Source organism: Pituophis catenifer, unplaced genomic scaffold, assembly GCF_029215685.1.
Source record: "Pituophis catenifer annectens isolate HBS135680 unplaced genomic scaffold, rPitCat1.0.hap2 SCAF_1, whole genome shotgun sequence".
In the NCBI taxonomy this organism is placed as follows: domain Eukaryota; kingdom Metazoa; phylum Chordata; class Lepidosauria; order Squamata; family Colubridae; genus Pituophis; species Pituophis catenifer.
Genome location: NW_027256881.1, coordinates 285,578,769 through 285,602,320, shown reverse-complemented (window position 1 = coordinate 285,602,320; position 23,552 = coordinate 285,578,769). Strand labels below are relative to the sequence as shown.

General features: G+C 37.1%; 1 protein-coding gene across 1 annotated transcript in view; it reads left to right on the top strand.

Moving 5' to 3' along the window:
- The first annotated feature begins 4,180 nt into the window (after positions 1-4,180).
- Positions 4,181-23,552, top strand: part of BUB1B (BUB1 mitotic checkpoint serine/threonine kinase B) — a 33,474-nt gene continuing 14,102 nt past the window's right edge. The window contains exons 1-15 of the mRNA XM_070931335.1: positions 4,181-4,320; positions 4,839-4,898; positions 11,307-11,451; positions 13,093-13,289; positions 13,730-13,905; positions 13,985-14,184; positions 14,549-14,643; positions 16,048-16,265; positions 16,981-17,087; positions 17,194-17,333; positions 17,513-17,562; positions 19,196-19,277; positions 20,389-20,479; positions 21,613-21,887; positions 22,478-22,632. Of these exons, the coding sequence (XP_070787436.1) occupies positions 4,181-4,320; positions 4,839-4,898; positions 11,307-11,451; positions 13,093-13,289; positions 13,730-13,905; positions 13,985-14,184; positions 14,549-14,643; positions 16,048-16,265; positions 16,981-17,087; positions 17,194-17,333; positions 17,513-17,562; positions 19,196-19,277; positions 20,389-20,479; positions 21,613-21,887; positions 22,478-22,632 (2,131 nt within the window). The remainder of the gene's footprint in view (positions 4,321-4,838; positions 4,899-11,306; positions 11,452-13,092; positions 13,290-13,729; positions 13,906-13,984; positions 14,185-14,548; positions 14,644-16,047; positions 16,266-16,980; positions 17,088-17,193; positions 17,334-17,512; positions 17,563-19,195; positions 19,278-20,388; positions 20,480-21,612; positions 21,888-22,477; positions 22,633-23,552) is intronic.

Here is a 23,552-nt window from a genome sequence, read left to right as displayed (position 1 = left end):
CAGGCTAACTGAAAAGACCAGACTTCAGTTTGTTTGTGTCTAAGATAAATACTCATCTTTTAAGACTTCATGTTACTATTTTATTATTGAAGGATGATACAGGCTAAGATCTAAATTACAGTAATGGTCTAGTATTGGCACAGTTAAAGAGGCCTGGAAACAACATTACATTAAGTCACACTTAGATAGCAATAGCTGCAATTAATAGGGGATCATGTACCTAAGTCATATAAATAAATTAAACTGACAGAATCATCCTTTAGAGGCTTGTCACCTTTTAAGCACTCATGCATATCTTAAGCACATTGGGCTAATACTACAGTCTGGAAACAAAATGAGCAATTAATTAAACAAATGTACAGTAACAGAGGTAACAGTAACTATTTGCAGAATGGGGAAGCTTCCCAGAGATGTATCACTTAACAGGAGCCATGGTTAAAAAGATAAAATGGAGAGGTAATCATTCTTGGTCAATGTATAAAAAGCTACGATTGCATTTCAGTTTAAAAATTTGCATTCTGATACTACTTACATCAGCTAGGGTGGTAAGGGTACGTGTTCATGAAAGTATATAAGTATATCAGTAAGAAATACCAAGTAACACAAGCATTGTAGTTTTAAAACCAGGATTCAACTATTTAGCAAGAAAAGATCTTGCAGTACCTCAGTTGCAGAACAGAGCTGGTTTTAAAAAAGTTTCATATCTTAACAGCAGCCCCTACTGGCCAAATTATAAAATATAAAAGAAAATAGAATAAAGATGTTTGCTCCATTACCTGACCCACCAGCTTCAGCATTTCTTAAGCATTTTATTAATGCACAATCAGTACACTGGTGATGTTACTGATGAGATATTAATATACATTTCTTTTCAGTATTACGTCTCTATGGACGCATTGCACAACATACGAAGTCATGTTTTGTTCAATCGAATTGTATCTGTATCTCTTAGCGGCTTTCGGTATCCTTCTGGATTGCCTGCAAAGGTTGAGGGTAAGAAGCAAGATATTTATTAAAATAATATCTTACTTTTCATTTCAAGCAATTTTCCCATTCTTGTAAAAGAAACAGTTTCATCTTAATTTCATAAACATATTAAGGACCTTATTCATTTGTTCATATTGTTGGAAGAAATCTCCATCTGAGTTCAGTTTCAAGTGGGGAGAAAGTCACTGGAAACATGGAGGCTGAAAGATCAGGGGTGGGTTCTACTTACCTTTACTACCAGTCTGCATCGTGCCTGTGCATGCACGGGCTTTGCTTGCACACACTCTTCTGCGCATGTGCAGTTCGCTTCTGATGATGTCCGGGTCAGTGGGTGGAGCCTCCAGCCGGTTTTACTACCGGTTCTATAGAACTGATCCGAACAGGGGGCAACCCACCACTGGGAAAGATGGTGTAATGGTGAACAGGACCACATGGTTTGAGGTCCTGGGCAGTTGAGCATAGGGGAGGAAGGGGGAGGAAGGCAGGGGAGGAGGAGGTGGGAGGGAGGGAGATAGAGCGAGATATTTATACCCTCTCATGGGCCCCACCTTGGAGCTTCCTGTTCCTGTGTAAGGGGAGGTATCTCATTGGTTGCTGTAGGGGTCATGTGCCAATCCTAGGAGTTTGTCTGAGACAAGTGTGGTTAAACTGTGGGCTGATCTAATGTCGCTAGGTGATTTCGCAGTGCAGTGAATCCTGCTCTTAGATGTGTAGAGGGCTAATCCTATCATGTCCTGAGGGCCATGTCTTAATCCCATCACCCTGGAGCTGAAGTGGGGGACAGGGAGCTGCAGGGAGCTGATTTGTCTTTAGAAACATGTTTCTCCTTTCCTCATCTAGGGAACTATAATATTCTGCCTTTTTAATATTTCCTAGAATATTTCATTCTTCTAAGAGGGATGAGTGTTAACTTTCTTCAATATATAACTTTTAATTCCAAAGTTTTTGCAAATGATTAATATTCTCCTTTGCAATTTTTTTTAAAAAATAGGCATAGAATCAGGGGTGAAATCTAGCAGGTTCTGACAGGTTCTGGAGAACCAGTAGAGGAAATTTTGAGTAATTCAGAGAACCGGCAAATACCACCTCTGGCTGGCCCCAGAGTGAGGTGGGAATGGAGATTTTGCAATCCTTCCCCCAGGAGTGGGGACGGAATGGGGATTTTGCAGTATCCTTCCCCTGGAATGGGGTGGGAATGGAGTTTTTGCAGTATCCTTCCCCTGCCACGCCCCCAAGCCACATGATGCCCACCAAGCCATGCCCACAGAACCAATAGTAAAAAAATTTGGATTTCACCCCTGCATAGAATCATCCCAGATTCATTCCTAAACAGTGAACATAGCCAGCATAGCCAGCTACACAAACAGCTGAAGAACAGTTTTTATCCATGGGCTGTCAGATTCCTGAATGCAAAATAACATAATAACTATGTAGTACGATGGACTTGCGGGGCCGGTGCAACAGGTAACATGTTCCCACTGGTGCAATAGGACTGGGTGTTTTGTTAATGATTTATTGGGTTAGGGATTTTCTGTCTTCACTGAGATGTATTGTGTTGGGAGGGGCACTGAGGGAGCTCAACCAATCTCATTGTACATATATTGTGAACTGACAATAAGGATTTAATAATAGTAATAATTAATAATAAGAGTTTGAATTTTACAAACTACTTATGTAACTAGAGCAAACTGTGAAGTCCAGATACATTTTATTTGAAGAAATTGCTATTTTTCCATTTTAAATAATCAACTTTTGCAATATGTCAGAAGGGTTAGGGCTTTAGAGGAGGCCTGCATGTGTCTGAATTTAATTTTTGAAAATATTTTTTTATTGATTAAAGCGGGGGTGAAATCCAGCAGGTTCTGACAGGCTCTGGAGAACCGGTAGCGGAAATTTTGAGTAGTTCGGAGAACCGGCAAATACTACCTCTGGCTGGTCCCAGAGTGGGGTGGGAATGGAGATTTTGCAATATCCTTCCCCCAGGAGTGGGGAGGGAATGGGGATTTTGCAGTATCCTTCCCCTGGAGTGGGGTGGGAATGGAGATTTTGCAGTATCTTTCCCCTGCCACGCCCACCAAGCCACACCACGCCCACAAAACCGGTAGTAAAAAAAATTGGATTTCACCATTGGATTAAAGCCGTGCGATCATGTGTTGCAGGGTCTGACTGAGCCATAGTGTAGTAACAGCGTCTATCAATTTACCTCCTCCTAGCAACCTGACGGAACCCCACAATTTAGACAAGGGAGGATAAATATAGGAGAGCCGTTTACTCGTATGGCCGAAATCTGCGATTCCTTGGCCATCTGGGACAAAGTGAGTCTACAACTAAAATCTCTTATTTATTCAATCATAGTGTTATCGCCGCCTAGCGGGACGTGAATTAATTACAGCGGTCCCAGCCTTAAGAAAGCGCCGCCCCGCCCCGCCCACGGAGAGTTAAGTCCACCACGTTCTACGCCAGCCGGCGGAAGCCTGTCTGTTTTCGTGTCCTGTCCAATCAGAGACGATAAGGAAGGAGCCAATGAGACCGAAGGAGTTGCTGCGGTTGGTGGCGGTTAATATTTGAACACTGACGGAAGGGAGGAAGGGACCGAGCAGGCTTGGGGAATTTGGTCAATGCGTTCCGGCTGTGGCGAATGAACGTTTGGAGGCTCTGTCCTGGGTTGTGTTGGGCCAAAACAGGTGAAGGAGAGTTGCGCGTGTTTGCCTGTGTGTTATAATGGTAGGGTTTCCGCGCGGGGAGGGGTGGTGGTTAAAATGATCTCTCTCCGCTCCGTGCAGCATTTGCGCAACTTTAATTAGAAGTTAGCTTCTTGGAAAGAAATATTGAATTAATTGCAGCAGTAGTTCACAGGAACACGTGAAGCCGGAGAAGCTAAAACCATTAAGATAGACCATTATACCAGGCTCTTTTAATCCTTGTGTAAAGTTACAACATGCATACATACATACATACAACTTATGTAAAGTTGTTTTATTTTTTTTAGAAATGGAGTTTTTTGCTCCCAAATAGGAGTCATTTGTAAAAGCGATGTCAGGATTTCTGGTGTAATGATAGTTATAAAATCCTGAACAGGTTATCTTTCACTCTCCCCCTTTTGTTTTTACACATGTTATGATTGCCCATCTTTCAGCACTTACCTTTGGGATCTGTCTGTGTATTATTGAATAATAGGCCAATACAAATTACCATGGCTTCGGATGGGAATGAATGGGAATTGAGCAAAGAAAATGTGCAGCCTCTGAGGCAGGGGCGAATAATGACTACTTTGCAAGGAGTTTTGGCTCAGCAAGATGTTTCTACTCACACAGTTATTCAGCAGCAAAAGAGGTGAGTGTGACAGTCATTTATCTCATTACTGTATGCATCACATTTACAATTCTTGCTTTAAAATAAGACATGGTTTTATTTTACATACAAATAGAATAGCTGGGTGTTTAATACGGTTCCTGCTGTGAATATATATTTCATGATTAAACAATTCTGGACATATATATGGTGCCTAGTAGGTTTGTTTTCTCTGTGTTGAAAGTTTAAATTGGGTGTAATTTCAAAATAATTTTTAAGCATGTGCAACTATACTTTTCATTTACCATTACTGTATTCTTGGTAGGAATTTTCCAGTTTATAGCATGTCAAATATACACCCTGTTCCCTGAAAATCTGAAATTTGCATGCTATTTTAATTTGAAAATAATTTTTCTAGCTCTTTAGACATCTATTTACTATATCTAGACAGCAGGTTACAATAAACCAACACAGCATTATTAGAAAAATCAACAATTAAAATAATATGTAATGTAAAATAATAGATAATGTAAAAGGTATTCATTTGATTATAATTTCAGGGCATTTGAATCTGAAATTCGCTTTTACTGTGGGGATGATCCATTGGACATCTGGGACAGGTATGCTTAACTTTTGTAAGTGAAATATGAAAAAACATAATTTTCAATTTTCATGCATCGTTGTGCCGACATTCCTCAGTTATGGGGAACCTTCACTCCTTTGATTTGTTTTACTGAGTGCTTGTCAAATATTTATCTCCCTCTGCAGTGTGGTTCCGCCCCTTCCTTCTGCACATGCTCAGTCTTTTTCACTCAGTTGACTCAATAGGTCTAGAGTGCTTTTTGTCCTACAGATAATCTGTCTAATTCATCATTATTATTATAACTTATTAGAGGGCTGCGTTAATGGCTTCTGTCTTGACAGCTTTACAATTGTTTAAAAAAAAAAAAAAAACATTGCTATTTAAATTGTGGCGTTAAGGGGCTGCTAGCTGCCTTGCCGTTCAATCAACAACGACCTGCAGAGGTTTGGAAGCTGTCTGATTAATTGCTGTCTGTACTGAAGTAAATTTTTCTTGCTAAAAGTTACGGCGCTAAGGGGCTGCTAGCCGCCTTGCCGATTTAAATTGCGGCGCTAAGGGGCTGCTAGCCGCCTTGCCGATCTGTCAACAGCGATCCACTGTGGTTTGGACGCTGTTTCTTTAATTTAGCCGAGGTGTTTTTCAGCTGCTGAATAACGTTAACACTATTGCAGCCCTCTCTTGCTTATCAGCGGCTACAAAGTTTCTAAAGTAACTTTCAGTCTCATGTGGAAGTTTCTGTTTTAATTGAGCTACATTGTAACGCTTGAAAGCTGCTTTGTTTATTTAAGCCACGGTGTTTTCAGTATCCAATAACACCTTTGAAGTTTCGTTATTTATTAGTGGCAAAGGAGTTTCTGATGTTGGATTCAGACTCCTAATGAAAGAATCTATTTAAATATAAAGAAAATTGACAGACTATTTAAAGTTCCTGCCTGAGCCAGGCATACTTATTTTTGAAAGTTGTGATTTTTTTCTCAAGTTATACACTCGAGTGTTATACTATTAATATACCACAAGAGATCAATTCGGAAACGTTGGGCTCGAGGAATCTTCGTTAAACTGACAGTTGCTGAGGCAAGCAACTGACAGCGCAGCCATTTTTTAACTGTCAAAACTTCGTTTATCATTTGCTTACATCAACTGACAGAAGTTCATCTCAGGGAAGTTGTTCTAATTAATTGTTGTTTGATAAAAATATTATTATACCTTGAATTAATTAATTAATTAATTATATTTAAAAAAAAATTAAAAATTAATTATTATTATTATTATTATTATTATTATTATTATTATTATATTGATTGAATACAATCTTTAATTAAATATGGCAGACGATAATCTATCATCTGACCTGGAACAGGTCGCTTCTCCTCCTAAAGTACATTCTCCTCAGCAATTTAGAAAAAAACGAGCTAAAACAAAAAATGTGACACAGCCTCAACAGTCTGCCAATTCATTGTCTGATGACATTATTAAAACAATGAATAAGATGGAAACACGTAGACATAAAGCTTTAGAGCATCAATTTGCCAAAGCCAAGTGTGCTGCACAATTGGCTTCTAACACATATCATTCTGAAATGTCTGATAATCAACAACTTATTGATGACAATAATCAGATTAATGAGGAAACTGAAGAAATTCAGTCACAAGATTCTATGTTTAGGGAACAACAAGGTCACTTTATGATAAATATTCCCAGAGGTTTGGCTCCTCAAGGGCCTAATTTTTCAGGTGTTAATTCTCTAAATCAAGGTCCTCCTGAAGCCACTTTCACCCCAACCGCTGCTGGGCTTAGGGGGAAAGATTTTCAAAACAGTGGTCAGGAAGTGGATTTTCAAACAATGGTTACACATGCCATTTCTAAAATATTCCAAGCAGGTTTGCAACAAACCAGCTATCCTTGTCATTCTGGTACAGTTACCAGTAATCAATATCATTCTCAATCAATTCCTAAACAGCAATATTTTAGCTGTGGGGATGACACAGAGTTAGAGGAATTTGAATTATCAGAGGATGAAGAAGACATGACACCAGAAAAACCAGCATTTCAAGGTCTTTTCAAACCATCTTTATTTAAGTCACTGCTACATAAAGCAAAAGTAGCTACTAATATGGGACTAAATTTAGATAAGTCATCTGATCCTAATACTCAAATGAACCCCAATGAGAATTTGTTTAAAGTACACAAGTCTGATTTGGACTTTGTTCCGTGCCCAGATCTATTTTCACAAGTTATTAAAAAATCTTGGGATCATCCCAGTTCAATTTCTGGACCTAATAGTTTTGATAAAAAATTATATTGCTCTCCACCAGACTTGGATGAATTGTTGCAATTGCCATTAGTAGATGAACCGGTGGCAACACTTACGTCATCTTCTGTGTTAGTCAGTGAAGTTGGAGAAGGTCTTAAAGTTGAAGACAAAAGAGCTGAAATGACATGTCGCAAAACTCATCAAGCCGCGGCATGGGCAATTAGAGCTGCAGTTTCAGCATCATTTTTTAACCGGGCCTCCCTTATTTGGCTAAGACAATTAAGAGATAGATTACCACCTGAACAATCTAGGATACAACAAGATGTATCAAAAATTATTGCAGCTGCAGAATACTCTGCAGATGCTTCATTAGATGCTGCCAAATTTGCTTCCAGGGCATTAGCATCTTCTGTAACATCAAGAAGAATTCTTTGGCTACGTCACTGGAAAGCTGACTCACGGTCAAAATGGAGGCTCACATCAGCCCCTTATAAAGGCCAGTCTCTATTCGGAGAGTCCTTGCAACAGGTTCTGGTAGAAGGCAGGGATAAAAAGAAAATTTTACCCTCCTTGTATAGAAGACCGGAACGCAGATATTCTCCCTTTCAACGACAGTTTTTTCGATATGATCAAGGGAATTCAAATACCTACACACAACGTGGTAATTTTCAACCGTACTATTCCTCATACTCGAGTAATAGAAATTCCTTTCGAGGAAGAGGCAGCCGCCAATCATCGTTCAGAAGACCTTTTCGAGGAGCGATGTCAAGTCAATCTCGTAGAGGCAAATGACTCGAATTCTTCCCTTCCCATTGGGGGCAAACTTCAACTATTCTATCACCAATGGGAGGAATCAACAACGGATGCATGGATCTTACGTACTGTAACCAGTGGCCTCACTTTGGAATTCACCTCAAACCCGCCTACCAGATTCATCCAATGTCCTTGGTCAACTCAACCATTGCAACAAAATCTGATGAATCTCGAGATCAAGCACCTGAAACAAATCAAGGCGATCGAGGAAGTTCCAAAAGACCAAATTCAAACCGGTTTTTATTCGATCTTTTTTCTGGTGCCAAAAAACTCAGGGGGTTGGAGGGGAATTCTGAATTTGAGGCAGCTGAATGTGAATGTTCTATACAGAAGATTCAAGATGCATTCACTAAAGTCAATTCTACAATGTGTAAGACAACGAGATCTCATGCAATCCATAGACCTCAAAGAAGCATATTTACATGTGCCCATCCACCCAAGGTACAGACAATACCTCAGGTTTGCATATGCGGACAAACACTTTCAGTACAGGGCAATGCCCTTTGGCCTTTCTTCTGCACCAAGAACATTTACGAAATTGTTAGCGGCAGTAGCGGCCAATCTCAGGTCTATCCCAATACGTCTAGTATGTTATCTGGACGACATTTTAATTTTGTCAACATCAAAGGATCAGGCATGTCGGGACAGAGAATTAGTCATCCAATCTCTACAAAACCACGGGTTTACAATCAATGTGGACAAAAGTCACTTATCACCGACAACTCGACTATTGCACCTAGGTGCAATCATAGATTCAGAACTGGGATTAGTTTACCTGTCTCCAGACAGACAAAACAGCATCAAGAGTTTAGTTCTGCAAGTAATATCTCAGAAGAAAACTGCACTATTAACACTGTCTCAACTTCTAGGCAAGTTAATATCTGCAATTACAATAGTGCCATGGGCTCGTTACCACACGCGCCATCTTCAGTGGTTTCTGTTACCCTTTCAAAGGCAAAGACGAGCGGATTCTCTTCACAAAGTGGTGGTACCAACACGAGTAAAAATATCCCTACGTTGGTGGATAACAGAGGCAATTCAGAAGGGTTCTCTGTTTCTACAGTCAGAACAAGTAACGTTAACAACGGATGCAAGCCTTTATGGATGGGGTGCACATCTCAATTCATTGATAGCGCAAGGGATTGGGTCTACGTGGGAAAAAAACCAACCAATCAACTGGTTGGAATTACGAGCAGTGCGCCTGGCGTTAATTCAATTTCAACATCAAGTGACCAACAAACATGTCCTGATTTTAACGGACAATATGACAACAAAGGCACATTTGAATCGTCAGGGAGGCACAAAATCAAAAATTCTAATGGAAGAAACGGATCGCCTCATGTCTTGGGCGGAGAAACATGTCTTATCGATAAAAGCAGAACATATATCAGGAGAAATAAATGTACAAGCAGACTGGTTAAGCAGAGGCAAAATAGACCAATCAGAGTGGATGTTAGATCCCAAGCTGTTCAAACAGATATCTCTCAGATTCGGTCAACCAATAGTGGACCTATTTTCTACAAATCAAAACGCCCAGTTAGCAAGATTTTTTTCTCGTTTCCCAACTCAAGGAGCAGAAGGCCAAGATGCTCTAAGGTCTCCTTGGCCGCAAGGACTTCTGTATGCATTTCCTCCAGTCCCAATAATTCAGAGTGTAATTCACAAATTGAGGGAGGAAAGAGCAGACATGATATTGATAGCACCTTATTGGCCTCGCAGACCATGGTTTGCAGACCTCTTAGACCTTTCAATAGAAAACCCTTGGAGAATTCCTCCAAATCAGATAGTTCTACTTCAAGGAGAAATAAGACATCCAAAGCCAGACTGGTTACAATTGACCGTCTGGCGCTTGAAAGGTCCAGATTAACAAAAGATCATATTCCTTCAGAAGTAATCGCAACTATGCAAGCAGCCAGAAGACCATCTACTACGCGTATTTACAATGCGACTTGGAAGGCATTTGTAGAATGGTGTAGTACAAATCACGTAGATCCTACATCAGCAACAGTACTTGAGGTACTATTATTTCTTCAATCTGGTTTAGACAAAGGTCTGGCTCCTTCAACATTGAAGAGACAAGTAGCAGCATTGGCTACAGTCATAGATGGACCAAGTAAGAAGTCTCTTTCACAAGATATGAGAATTAAATCCTTCCTAAGGGGAGCTATGAATTTAAGACCTCCTATTGTTCACAGATATCCTTCATGGGATATGAATTTAGTATTACAAGCATTAACAAAAAAACCATTTGAACCACTGGCATCTATAAGTATGAGATATCTAACTTTAAAATTAGCCTTTTTAATAGCAGTAACATCTGCACGCAGAATATCAGAAATAGCTGCTCTTTCAATTAGGAAAGATTTATGTATTTTTTACTCAGACAGAGTTGTACTTAGATTAGATCCATCATTTATACCAAAAATTAACTCATATTTCCATAGAGCTCAAGAAGTAATTTTACCAAACTTTTGTCCAGATCCTAAACATCCTAGGGAAAAAATGTGGCACACACTAGATGTACGTAGATCATTAAGGCGTTATATAAAAAGAACTGAATCATTTAGACAAACTGAAGCACTATTTGTATCATACTTACCTTCTACAATGGGTAAGAAAGTGTCTTCTAATACAGTGGGGCGCTGGATTAAAGCATGTATATCAGTGGCATATAGTTCACAAGGGGAAAGTTTACCTGGAAGAGTGTTACCACATTCAACACGCAGTGCTGCAACTTCTGTTGCATGGGCTACACAGGCATCTGTAGACGAAATATGTAAGGCAGCTACATGGTCATCTATTTCATCATTTGTTAAACATTACAGGTTAGATTCTTTTGCATCAGCTGATGCAGCGTTCGGGAGAAGAGTTTTACAATCAATAATCTCCCCACGAAGCCAGGACAATGACAAGGAGTAATTCCCACCCTAAATTATTAAGCTTGGGTATATCCCATAACTGAGGAATGTCGGCACAACGATGCATGAAAATGGAACATTGGATTACCTGAATGTCCATTTTATGATCGTTGTGACGACATTCCGTCCCTCCCTTGGCGTATTGCCTGGTGGTCGTGGGGGGTGTTTTTTTCTTTTTTCACCTCTGCAGTTAAAGTTCCGTTGAGTATATTCTTCAGATCTGATGGAGTTAGACTTCGTGAAAAGACTGAGCATGTGCAGAAGGAAGGGGCGGAACCACACTGCAGAGGGAGATAAATATTTGACAAGCACTCAGTAAAACAAATCAAAGGAGTGAAGGTTCCCCATAACTGAGGAATGTCGTCACAACGATCATAAAATGGACATTCAGGTAATCCAATGTTCCAATCTAGTTATTCTTTTTTTCCCTTGTGTTAATAATTATTTTCAATATCACTAGGTACATCAAATGGACAGAACAGACCTTTCCTCAAGGAGGTAAAGAGGGCAATCTTTCTGCAGTTTTGGAGAGAGCTATTCAAGCGTTGAATGAACAGCAGAGATATTACCAAGATCCCCGTTATCTTAGCCTTTGGCTTAAATTTGTGAGTAATAATATATTATTTTGTGCCCAGTTCATTGGCAAACTTTATTTAGATACGATACCATGTCATGTGCTGTGAACAGCAATATTTTCACACATTCTTTATGGGAATTGTCCCCATTTATGTGTTCATAGAGCAGCAGTACTACACTAATTTATAATGTGTTGGAAGTCTGAATAGTTCACCAAATCATGCTTAATCTTCTCCCTGTAACAAAATCACAGCATTACAACAAACGTTTTAGAAGACCAGACTAAATCTAAACTGAGCATATGTATACATACCTTAACAGATTTTCTTTTTAATCAAAAGACCACAGACCATTGGATCAGTGCTTTCCCTGACCATTTCTCAGTAGATCACCAACACAATATTGTTTTGTCCCAAAATAAGCCTGATGCCTGACTAGAATTGATTTAGCTACATGAGTTTTATTCAAACATATCTGAAATTGGTTAACAATCTACTGAAGGAGTTTAGCCAGAGAGGAGATGTATTAAAGTGGATTACAATGTTAAACTTTTAAGACTAAAATAGACAATAAATTTATAAGTCCTGGGTAGTCAGAAATTCCATCCCTATTAGATGTAATAAACACAAAAGGAAAGGTAATCAACCACATTCCCTAATAACTTGACCACATACTTAATTCTCAGTGTCATGATATTAGTTTAGAACTACATAAAATAGATAACATGGTTAGACAAGTAATTAGAATGAAGTAAGAAAAAAATGATTACTTGGCCTGAGTAGTAAGGAGTGTTTCTAAAGAACAGAAATACCTTTGCTAGATAATATTTCAAGGCAACTAAAATGGACCCCATGTCTGTATCTACTATTTAATAATTCATTTGTTCATCTGTTTCAATCCTTGTAAACTGAGAGAACACAAGCAAGATGCAGAAATGCATGGTAATGCATCTATTATGGAATCCAAGCCCCAAAATAAAGACAAATCTAGGGCCCAGAAAACTCAAATTTAGAGATTTTAGAGAAGGAAAACTTGATTTTTGGCTATTTATTAAGACAGAGATTCTGTTTCACTTCAGTGAGAATGTGTACAAAAGAGAAATCTGTTTTAAGTATGAAACCTTCGTGTTCAGAAAATTGTGCCAAACCATTTCAGATCAGGCATGATTCAATAGAATCAAAACTCAGAATTTTGGTGTACTGGGTTTCAGCCAAAACAAGATTGGAGGGTGTGTGTGACCTGAGTAGAGCAAAGTGGTGACATGTCACTTCCCAATTCCATCCTCTGTATGTCTTGTGTGCCCTCCAGTGTTCTTTACCTCAGCCATCAATGTCCCAGCAAGGCATCTTCCATCAACTCACTGATCTCTGATTTTCCAAGTCCTTCTTTTCTTTTTGCATGTTCCATAGCCAAATAAACCTCTTAGCTTTGTTTCATGCTCCTGCCCCATTATCACCTGAAACCACTTCTCAGAGTAAAAATGTTTTGGTCTGCATCTATTACAAAACATCTTTCTGAATAGTTTTCTGAATTATTGTAATATCGATTTTATCTGCAGGTATAAGGGCTTGACGTAGAGCTATATGGAGTTTCAAGTTACTGAATTCTGAGTTCCTCTTTGAAAAATAGTTTATAATATGAACATTTTTTTTCTTGTCTCTATTTTTTAGGGGAACTGTTGCAGTGAACCTTTGGATCTTTATAGCTACCTGCATAGCCAGGCGATAGGCACTTCACTAGCACAACTTTACATTACTTGGGCAGAAGAACTGGAGACAAGAGAGAATTACAAGAAAGCTGATGTGATATTCCAGGAAGGGATCCTTTGTAAAGCAGAGCCTTTGGATAAATTATTGTCCCACCACAGGTAATTGATGAAAATTGAGAGATGATTGCTTGACTTTACAGAAAATTAATTGAAAACAATTTTTCTTAGCCCATTGCAGTAGTTAATTTGTAAAGTATTTATAATCTGTCTTACGTGTAACCTGCAACTGCATAATCAACCTCTCTTCCTCCCCTCCAAAACTTCGACCCAATTTAATCACACAGTAGCCATTGTATGCCCCTGATGCAGTGAGCTGCAGCTCACAAAGTTTATGCATTTTAATAATTTAGTTCACCAAAATGCTACCGGACTTTGGATAGGAATGATAATTACATGGCTGCACTGGGAAGAATTTAGTGGAGGTACTTCGTTGCAAAAAAAAATCTCCTTAATGGATTATTTTGGATTCAGACACTCTGCTTCATTAGGAAGCAAAAAGGCAGGAATGATAGCTGAAGTCTTGCTATTTCTGTTTGTAGGGAGTTCCAAGCCCGTGTGTCTCGACAGGTTTTGGAAGAGCTAGAAAATGATTGTGATGAGGAGCAGTTGGACAGTACTGTTTCTGAACCACAGAGAACCACACTGGCAGAACTGAAGGGGAGAGGAAAGAAAATCATAAAAGCCCCAATTAGCCGTGTAGGAAATGCTGTAAAAGGTAAGTTGTTATTATGCTATTATCATTTGCCAATTTTTTATGAAACATTGATACTTAATTATGCAATGATGTGTTGCAGTCCCAAGCCAAGGACAGAGATTACAATACCCACCATCTCAGCAAGCATCAGTTCGTCCCACTTTTTCTGTGTTTGATGAAAACAAAGTTGCAGATTCTACACCTGATCTTCCAGTACTTACACCACAGCCTTGGGTTGCTCCTCCACCCACAAAATCAAAGGAGAATGAATTGAAAGCAGGTCCTTGGACCACAGGCAGGGTAAGAAATAGGAAAACTGCTTAATGCTATTGAAATATATAGTGTGTCAATATAAAACAATTTGATGTATTCTTCAGGGGGGGGGGAAGCAACCTATTCTTAAGGATTCATTGTTATCTTGGCACTGTCTTTAGAAAGGCTTCTTCTAAACCTTCTCCCCTTAACTATATTTAGGCTTCACAAATTTTCAAGGTATTAGGAATGTTTTCTGCTTATTTGTATTACTTTGCAGATATGACATAAGTACATTTTTGCTTTGCTTACAGCAACTGTCTATTAATCAGACTATAGATAAAATATCTACAAATCAAACATGGGCCATCAGTTGATGTATTAAGATAAAAATTGTTTTCTTTTGTTTTAGCGTCCTCGAACCAATACGGATTCCAGTGTTATGGCTTTTGCTGCAACCCCCAGCTTTACTCCATATGTGGAAGAGACTGCACAGCAGCAGGCCATGTAAGATTTCAGCCATAGACTATTAAATAACTGAGTAAGGGGAAAAAAGTACTCTTATAAATTTGCTCTAATGGGTTCTGCTATTCTGTCATTTTACTCAAGAAATATGAGAATAAAGTAATCCATATGGGAACTGTCTTCCTTTGAGAAGACTATTTTATTTTGTGTAATCCCAAAGAACAAAAATCGTCTTCCAATTTCTACATCAAAGAATAAATTGCCTAGATATTTTAATACTTTTTCTTCCAGCCTCAAGGAATGAAACTAAAAAACCAGTGAATGTAATTTTGCCCTGAAATAGTTAGGAATAGAGCAATTTGCAGTAAATATTTACTTACCCTTACTTATCTTATGAGATGTAACTGATTCCTTCAGTAGTGAGCTGTTACCATTTGTATGTGTTTTTGGTGGAACTGCCTGTAAGGAATGATAGACAGTTTAAGAAACATTTTAGCAGGTTAGTTTTGTTCCTAGCTATTCTACTGCATTAATAATCTTTCTGATTATTTGTACTGCTTAGAATTACTGTTGTATGTTTATTTGGATATATTATTTGCTGAATAAAGTAGTCCTCATCTGGGAAAGGATGAGCGTGATTGTGTTAGGATTCTATATGAATAATATTGTTTGAAGTTTTAATTACTTGCAAAATCAGTAGTTGTAAATAGCAAAACAAATTTCCTATTGGAAAATTTGGCCTGTAGTTGTACCTATAATATAAAATCAGTTGGGTGCTCTGAATATTTTTATTGGCAAATATGGGTAATAATATAGAACATCAATAACTCTACCATGTTACAAGCTAAGGAATAGGGGTGGGGGAAATGCAGTCCTAAAAGGTTTGAACACCTCTTCTGTGGAAGACATTGGTATATAGTTGCAGAAAGTTCCCTTCATACAAACTACAATTAGTGGAGGCTTTATGGGGACAAAAATCATAATTTCAGAGTAAATGCAAAAGCAGGCCTTTTTAAAATCAAGGCCTTCTCTGTTCTCTTGTGAAGCATCAGCTTATGTCAACTCCATTTTTTTTTTCACATGTGTTTTCTTTACCTTTGGAATAAATGGGAGAGATTTTTTTAAAACTCCAAATGTAATGATAACTGGAATTATGGTGAAGTTAAGTTTGCTCAAATTTGGAGCATAGGTTTTCAAAGTGGAAGCCAGTTTGTAAATTACACCTACGTTCCCTCAACCATCTCCTCCAAAGCTGCTTGCTGTTACCTTTATTTTTCTGGGAAAAAATACCATGTAATTTACCTTATAAATTTTTGAAACAATTGTTTTTCATTAGAGACTGAAGGTTTTTTTTTATGTACCTTTTCTTTTATGACAAATTAGTTTTCCTAATTCCTTGATTATTTGAACTTGGTCCATCCTCTCTTTGTTCCATGATTTTTTCAGGACTCCTCATAAAATAGAGTCCAGCATTAACTGTGTATTAAGTGCCCGAAAACCTGGAAAAGAGGAGGATCCACTACATCGTGTGCAAAGCCATCATCAAGATGGTCAGGAAAAGAAAGAACAGCCCATGTATTGTAAAGAGAGAGTCTATGCTGGAGTAGAGGAGTTCTCCTTTGAAGAGATTAGAGATGAAATCTACAGAAAAAAGAGAAGGGAAGGTATTTGATCCAAAAACTACAAAGAAACTTCCAGAATTGCTAAATGTCGGTATTTTAAGAGTTTTGAGGGGAATGCACTGATAATTTCCAAAGGTTGCTATATTTAGCATCATATGGTTGAAAGAGGTTTGAAAAGCACCTTTGGGTTATTCTACAGCTGAAACCATCTCTGTCCAGCCATTGCAATATGGCATGTATTTTTTTTTAAAGATATTCTCCCTCTACCCTACGGTAGATATTTTTGTTAAACTGGGATAAGAATGTTGCAATTTTAATTTTCTAATGAGCCCTTAAATATAAGTGGCAAGACATGCCTTAATCTGCCCAAGTCATCTTTTTCTAAACAAAAGAAATAATGGAAGATTTTAAAAATATACAAAAACTATTTTCCTTTCTTTTATTCCAGAATATTTGTGCTTGTTTGCAAATCCTTTTCTGTATTGATTCTACACAACAATTTTGTGGCATAGGAGTCATATGTTTATTTTAATTATGCTTTAGAATGGGGTTACACACAGTGCTGCCATTATAAATGGCAGCCTGGTTCTAAGTTTCTCTTTTAAAGATCTAGAGAATGTTGTTAGTGTTACAATGCTGAATAGCTGGAGTTATATATTACATAGGAGTTTAAGGAATTTTTTTTAATGCAATCTCTAGCATTTTGCTACAGCTTTTTGCTTTGAAGTTTATATCTTGTTTTTCTTTCATGTAAAAGAACTGCAGGCTTTAGCACAAAAAAAAGCTGAGTTGCAGAGAAAGATTGAAGAAATGGAAAAAGTGGTGAGACAGCAGCAAGCAAGTAAGCAGAAATCAGACAATCAGGTAGTATTCTATTTTGGCTTTATCATACGCTTATTATTTAACTTCTGTGCAATTGCATTATACTTTGCGTGTTGTCAAATTTTTATTGTTTATTCAATGATCACAGCAACAAGTAGAACAAGAGACTGCAGCCGTATTTTCTGCCGCATCAAAGGATTTGAAATTTTCCCCAACTGAACAGCAGTGTGTTTTAGATACTGAAGCAGTTGTTGAAGGGTTTCTTCCAGAGTGTTTTTCTATGAAAAGGTAATGGAAAGATTGCTTTGCTAAAGGGAAGGAGGAAGAAAGAGATCTTTTTTTTAAAAAAGCCAATAATTCAAAATTTTATGCTGAAATAAGCAATTACTTGTACGCATACATTTAAATAAGTATTAGAAGATCTATAAATTAACCTCTTTTCTGTTTTACATCCTGTCACCTTAAAGCAATTTTGAGCTGGCTGAAAGTAATCAGTGCAAGAATTCAAACTCCAATGGTAAGTTATATTTATAGATTTTTAAAAAAACTAAATCATGAGTTCAACCAAAGGGAAGATGGGAAGTATTTTTATATGAATCTCCTAACCATTGGTAAAGTGAGTTAGTTTTTTTCTTTTTTGAGAGCATGAAAATAATCAAATTGCAACTTAAACTTCCTTCATTAGCTTGCTTTGCAGGGAGAGAAATTCTTCAGTTCTAGTGAGGGACATCCTGCTTCCATCCTAGCCATTATATAGCCACTCACCTAGTTTACCATTATGTAAGCCAAATTTAATTATGCAGCATCTCAGATTATATTTGTAAATTTATACAAATATATAATGTTACGGTGTTGATGGGAAAGCATTTGACCATTTTATGGACCATTCTGTTCCTTTTTCCTCCTCTTCCTATGTTCCTTTATAAAGAGGCTGAATCTGGAAAACTTGGGTGGATGCTTTGATTGTCTGAAAAGAGATTTGGCCATCTTTGTGTCTCTAATCTGCTTGAAAACTGCTATTGTACATTTATCTGAATGTATCTTTGAGGAAAATGGACGCAAAAGACTAGAACAAAGTACAAACAGTAGCAGTTGGCAGCTGCTGAAAGGTCTCTTTAAAGCCAATGAGACTGAGAAAATGGCAGAAAAACTCACCTATCACATAATGATATTGTTAAGGACTTTTAGTGGAAAAGCCAGATAACAGTTTGTGGTATGATATTTTTTATTTTCTAAAAATAAAATAGTGGGAAATGGTGTGTTCTTCCAAAATTTCTATTTCCATTTTGGAGGAAGGAATTGAGACTAGGAATGACTATTGTAATTATATCTCACTCTGCCTAGGAGAGAAATTTACATACAGGCAATTCTCATGCAGCAACCATTTGAAATTAAAACAGTGTTTATAACCAATTATTGCATTTATAGCCATCAGAGCATCCTATGATTTCATAACTGATTTGCACGCTTTGTGACCTGCGTATATTTATGCCTATTGCAGTGCTCCTTGTCATATGATCACCATTTGTGTGTTTTACGATCACTTGTGGCAAGCAATGTCATTGGAGAATATGAACGAATGAAAATAGAATATGTTGGAGTCACATGATTGCTTGCATTGCAACTGCACTGCTTCATTTAACAATAGAAGGGGAAGTAAGGTTGAAATCTGTTGTAGTTGTGTGATTTTCTGCTTAGTAATCAAACTTCCAGTCACAATTGTGATTGCTAAGTGAGGATTACCTATAGTGCCTTATTTCCGATATGGTTTCTTCATAGCAATTAAATAAGTTAGACTGAGACTGTTATGGTGTTTAAGCACATGAACTTGAGTATGAGTGGGGATTTGAGCCAATTCAGATATAAACTCCTGGATCCCTGTATTAATTTGTTCTGCTGGAAGACTGACAGTTGCTAACAATTATAATTGACAAAAGTTGTGTAGAATTTTTTTTAAGTGAGATGTAATTCTCTTCACTATAATAATGCAATCTGCTTGTGAGCAGATGCCAGTTTCAGAAAAAAAATTATAAAGTCAATGAATATAGAGATAGGATATTAAAGTGCTCTTGATAATTATATTATTAATGTACTCAACCTCTGGAAAATATTAAGCTGGCCACCATAAAACTCAACAACTTATCTTTCAGATGCTGAGCTCTGTCCAGCTGTGAATTCTATGCCTTTCTCTATTTTTGATGAGTCATCTGCTCTAGAAAGTAAGACTGCCAGGTAAATATAAACTTTTAAAATATTAATAAATGATATATTTCAGCACGTTACAAGTCCAGTATTTTAAATAAGATTCTAGAATTCGGTGAATGTTCAGTGTCATCAAAATATTCACAGATGAGAAAATAATATCTAAAATTTATGGATATTTAATAAGGTATAAATTAGAGGAGGAAACAGTGAAAGAAAACATGGTAAGCTGGGCAAGAAATATAGGTCACAATATAGAGTTGGACAGATGGGACAAGCTATGGGCAGAAAATTATAAGATGACACTGTCGATTCCATACAAAGAAAATTTATATAAGATATTTTATAGATGGCACCTTCCTCCGGCACGTTTGGCTAAAATGTTTCCAAACACATCACCAATGTGTTGGAAGTGCAAGACACAAATGGGGACATATTACCATCTCTGGTGGTCTTGCAGGAAGGCACAACACTACTGGCAAGAGAAGAGAATAATTGAAGAAACAACGAGGCAAAGTGTAGAAATGAAACCAGAATTCTTTCTATTTGGAATGACTACAACACAATGTACCAAGGAGATAAAATATCTTACCATCCACATATTGACAGCGGCACATATAGTGTACGCTCAGAATTGGAAATCCAAGATAATACCAACAGAAGAAAAAATAATAACAAAAATAAATGAATGCGCAGAGATGGATAGGCTCACAAAAGAGCTCCAAGATAAAGAGAACACTGACTTTTATTTAGTTTGGCAAAAATGGTACACATGGTTAGAAGGAAGGATAGGGCCAACAACATAGGACACTAGGAGAACATAACTCAAGAATTGCAGAAATAGATACATGAGATGAGCCGTAGGATTGTATAAATAAATGGTTAATATGATTGTAGAAAGATACTGCTGAACTTCTATGAATGTATTAAGGTATAAGCAAGTAAATTTGTAAATAGTATGATTAAGGAAAATTGGTTAAATGGACATTAATCACCGATGCGAAGGTTTTCTAGAAGTTAGTCGATTGACTTTTTGTTAATGTATAAGTGTTTACATGTATTTGTGTTTTACGTTTGTTTATGTTAATAAAATTTAATTAAAAAAAAAAAAACCAAAATATGCATTTGTTATATCTTTTAGTTTTTCACTGGTACATGGTAGATATCCCCTCACAGTCCGCAAACTTTCCGAAAGTGTCACCGCTAAGGAAAACATACCTCCTGGAAATTCTGTAAGTGTTCATGGTTTGTATGATGCATATTATGAGTCTATTTTGTTCTAAAAACCCATTATATCTTCCTGCCTGTAAAAATACTACTTTTATCAAAAATGTGTTTGCATGTATAGCAGACTGCAAGCCAACAAATTTAGGGTTCTACCACCTTATATCTGTGAATGTACATATTTAAAAATACATAGATAGGTCTATGGTCAGCTGTCTGAGCTTGATCTGTAAACCTGTTTCTTAACAACTGATGAGCTTCAGTTTAAGTTTCATCTAAAAGCTTCATTTCAAGCTTGAAAAATATGTTTTTGATTAAGGCTACATTCCACTTGTAATTTACCAGAAATTATATACTGGCAACTTGTCAAATGTAGTGCACGATGGGATGCTTACTATGACCTTTCCCCCACCCCCCTACTATTTTGCATCTTTCAGGGATAGATCACTTTTACCAGAAATATGATTCATTAGTTCAAGTTTCACTCTAAAGACTGCTTGAGATTAAGCCAAGTGCAAATCATTTTTATATGTTTTCTGCACAATCCCAAGTTAAAGTTCTTCATTAGTAGGTGATGCCTTTGTCTATCTACACATATGTTTATGCAAATGTTAGCAAATTTATAGCATTTTCATTTAATTGTCTCTGAATGAGCAATCGGTATATCTATATCTGTCTGTATATTGATATCTGCCTGTCTATATGAATAAAATATGAATTGCTGTTCAGTTTACCCTATGCATCAGTATATTTCAGAAAATAGCATGGCACAAAATAAAAGGTAAGAAGCATAATTCTAGATATAGTCTAATAATCAGGAAAAGAAATTTGCCAGCTATCATAATAGGTCGTTTTAAAGAGCCAAAACTCATTTTTCTTTAACAATTTATTTGTTTTTGGTTATTTAGAATTGTTCAAAATAACTAACAAAATCTACTCTATGTGTTTGGGATTGAATTTTGGAAAAATTATACATTTACAATTATGTAAAAGTTTCAGTTGGTGCTGAAATAGTTTAGGAGATAAATCTATTTTAATAGAATTCCAAACCAATTATTTTGTGTTGCAAAGCCTATCTGAATCACAGAATCAATCTTCTCAGAGATAGTCATGTTGTGATCTCTTCTGCATTTTTCTGTAGGATGAATTTCAAGGAATTGAACCCTTGAGTGAAGATGCAATTGTCACAGGCTTATATAAGAATAAAACTCTTTGTCCTAATCCTGAAGACACATGTGATTTTGTTAGGGCTGCCCATCTAGTGTCAACACCTTTCCATGGAATAACGGAACAGAGAAATCAGCCGGATGACAAACTAGAGCAAGAATGTCTGGAGTCTAAAACTATACCTCTGAATCAACAAACAGTTGTTTGTGAAGAACAGTATGAGGAGTCCATCTATGTGAAAAAACTGAGGTAACTCAGTTGGGAGGTCAACACTTTTTGAATGTTTTTATAGGATTGAACATACAGCTGTTTTGGTTGCATATATTGTGGTTATATAATTTACAGAATTTCACAATGTTCCCCAGATTGCTTACCTGCTATTCTGCTATAAAATTAGAAATAAATTCTACTTGCTGATGAGAATATCAAGAGAATTATATATTATCACTGCATCCAAAGAATTCCTAGTCATATAAAATTCTGTGTAAACTTGCCTACACCTTGCCCCCTCATAAGTAGAATTTCAGGACAAAATTATATTTGAATTGCTGCTACTAATAGTAATTCATGGATTGTGTTAAAAAATAATGCATTAAACAGTTTTCTCCCATGCTTTTTAATATCTATATGTGAAACTGCTGGGAAAGGTTATATGCAGCTCTGGAGTAAAGTGGCATCAGTACATTAATGACATTCAGCTCTACTACCACTTACCTTCTAACTGCAAGGAGGTTGATGAAAAAAAATCCACTTTAAATGTGTGCTCTTTGGAGTTTTTGGCAGCTTGAATAAATTTGCAGGATGTAAATCTGATACAGTTGTTTTCCAATTATGTGTAGTCCAATTTTGGAGGCAAGCCAGGAAGATACCAGATCTTCGGCATCATCAAGTTCCCCAACACAAATCTCTACTGTTAAATTGGAACAAATTCCGGAGAAACTGGAATTGATTCATACTACTGATGAAATCACCAATGATGTTGAAAATGCCTCTGGTGAGTCTGCAACTGACAACTTACTTTCTTATTCCAGGCTCAAAACATATGCTGAATAAATATAAATGTGTAACTATGTTCTACAAACTATTTAGCAAAAGTAGTTGGTTAGCATTTCTTCAAGGGAGGGTATTATGATACTGGCCTTGGAAAAAGTGGTACAGTCTCTCAGTAATCTCCTGGTGTTCACTCAGTCTCCAGTCTTCATTTTTTATGAACAGTTACTACATATAATTCATTAATAAGGCAATCTGTCCTGGCCACTTTTTATAGAGGCATGATTGAGAGCATTTTAACAAACTGCATCACTGTTTGGTTTGGTGGCAGCAGTACCTCAGATAGAAAGTCCATACAGAGTGTGATAAGGGCAGCCGAGAAGATTATAGGAAGCTTGCGTCCTGTTATTCAGGATACCGCTTATAAGTGCTACATGCTTAGGGCTCAAAGCATTGTTAGAGACCCCACACACCCACTTTACGGTCTGTTTCTGTTACTCCCCTTTGGGAGGAGGTTTCCAAGTATTTCTAGCAGGATTACCAGATTCTGTAACAGCTTTGTTCCCTTTGCCATCCATCTGGTAAAGTTGCAAGATTCGTTTTTCTCGCCATATACATGTATACATCCAAACTGGACTGTTGTTTCTCTGTGTCATATAATATATGTGGGTATATGCATACTTTTGTATTTATTTATTCTATCATGGTTATGTAGTGTATATTGAACATGGTGACCCTTTGAGAGCTGTATGCAATGAAATTTCATTTTAATGTTTGCTGATTAGTGTTCATACAAAGTGACAAGGTTATTCTATTCTAATTCATTCCATTCCATTCTAATTGATTCAATTAATAATTGAAGAATGTATAAGCAATATACCAGGAACAGTTTGAGGGAGTTTTTGCAAGGCTTCTTAGCATTAG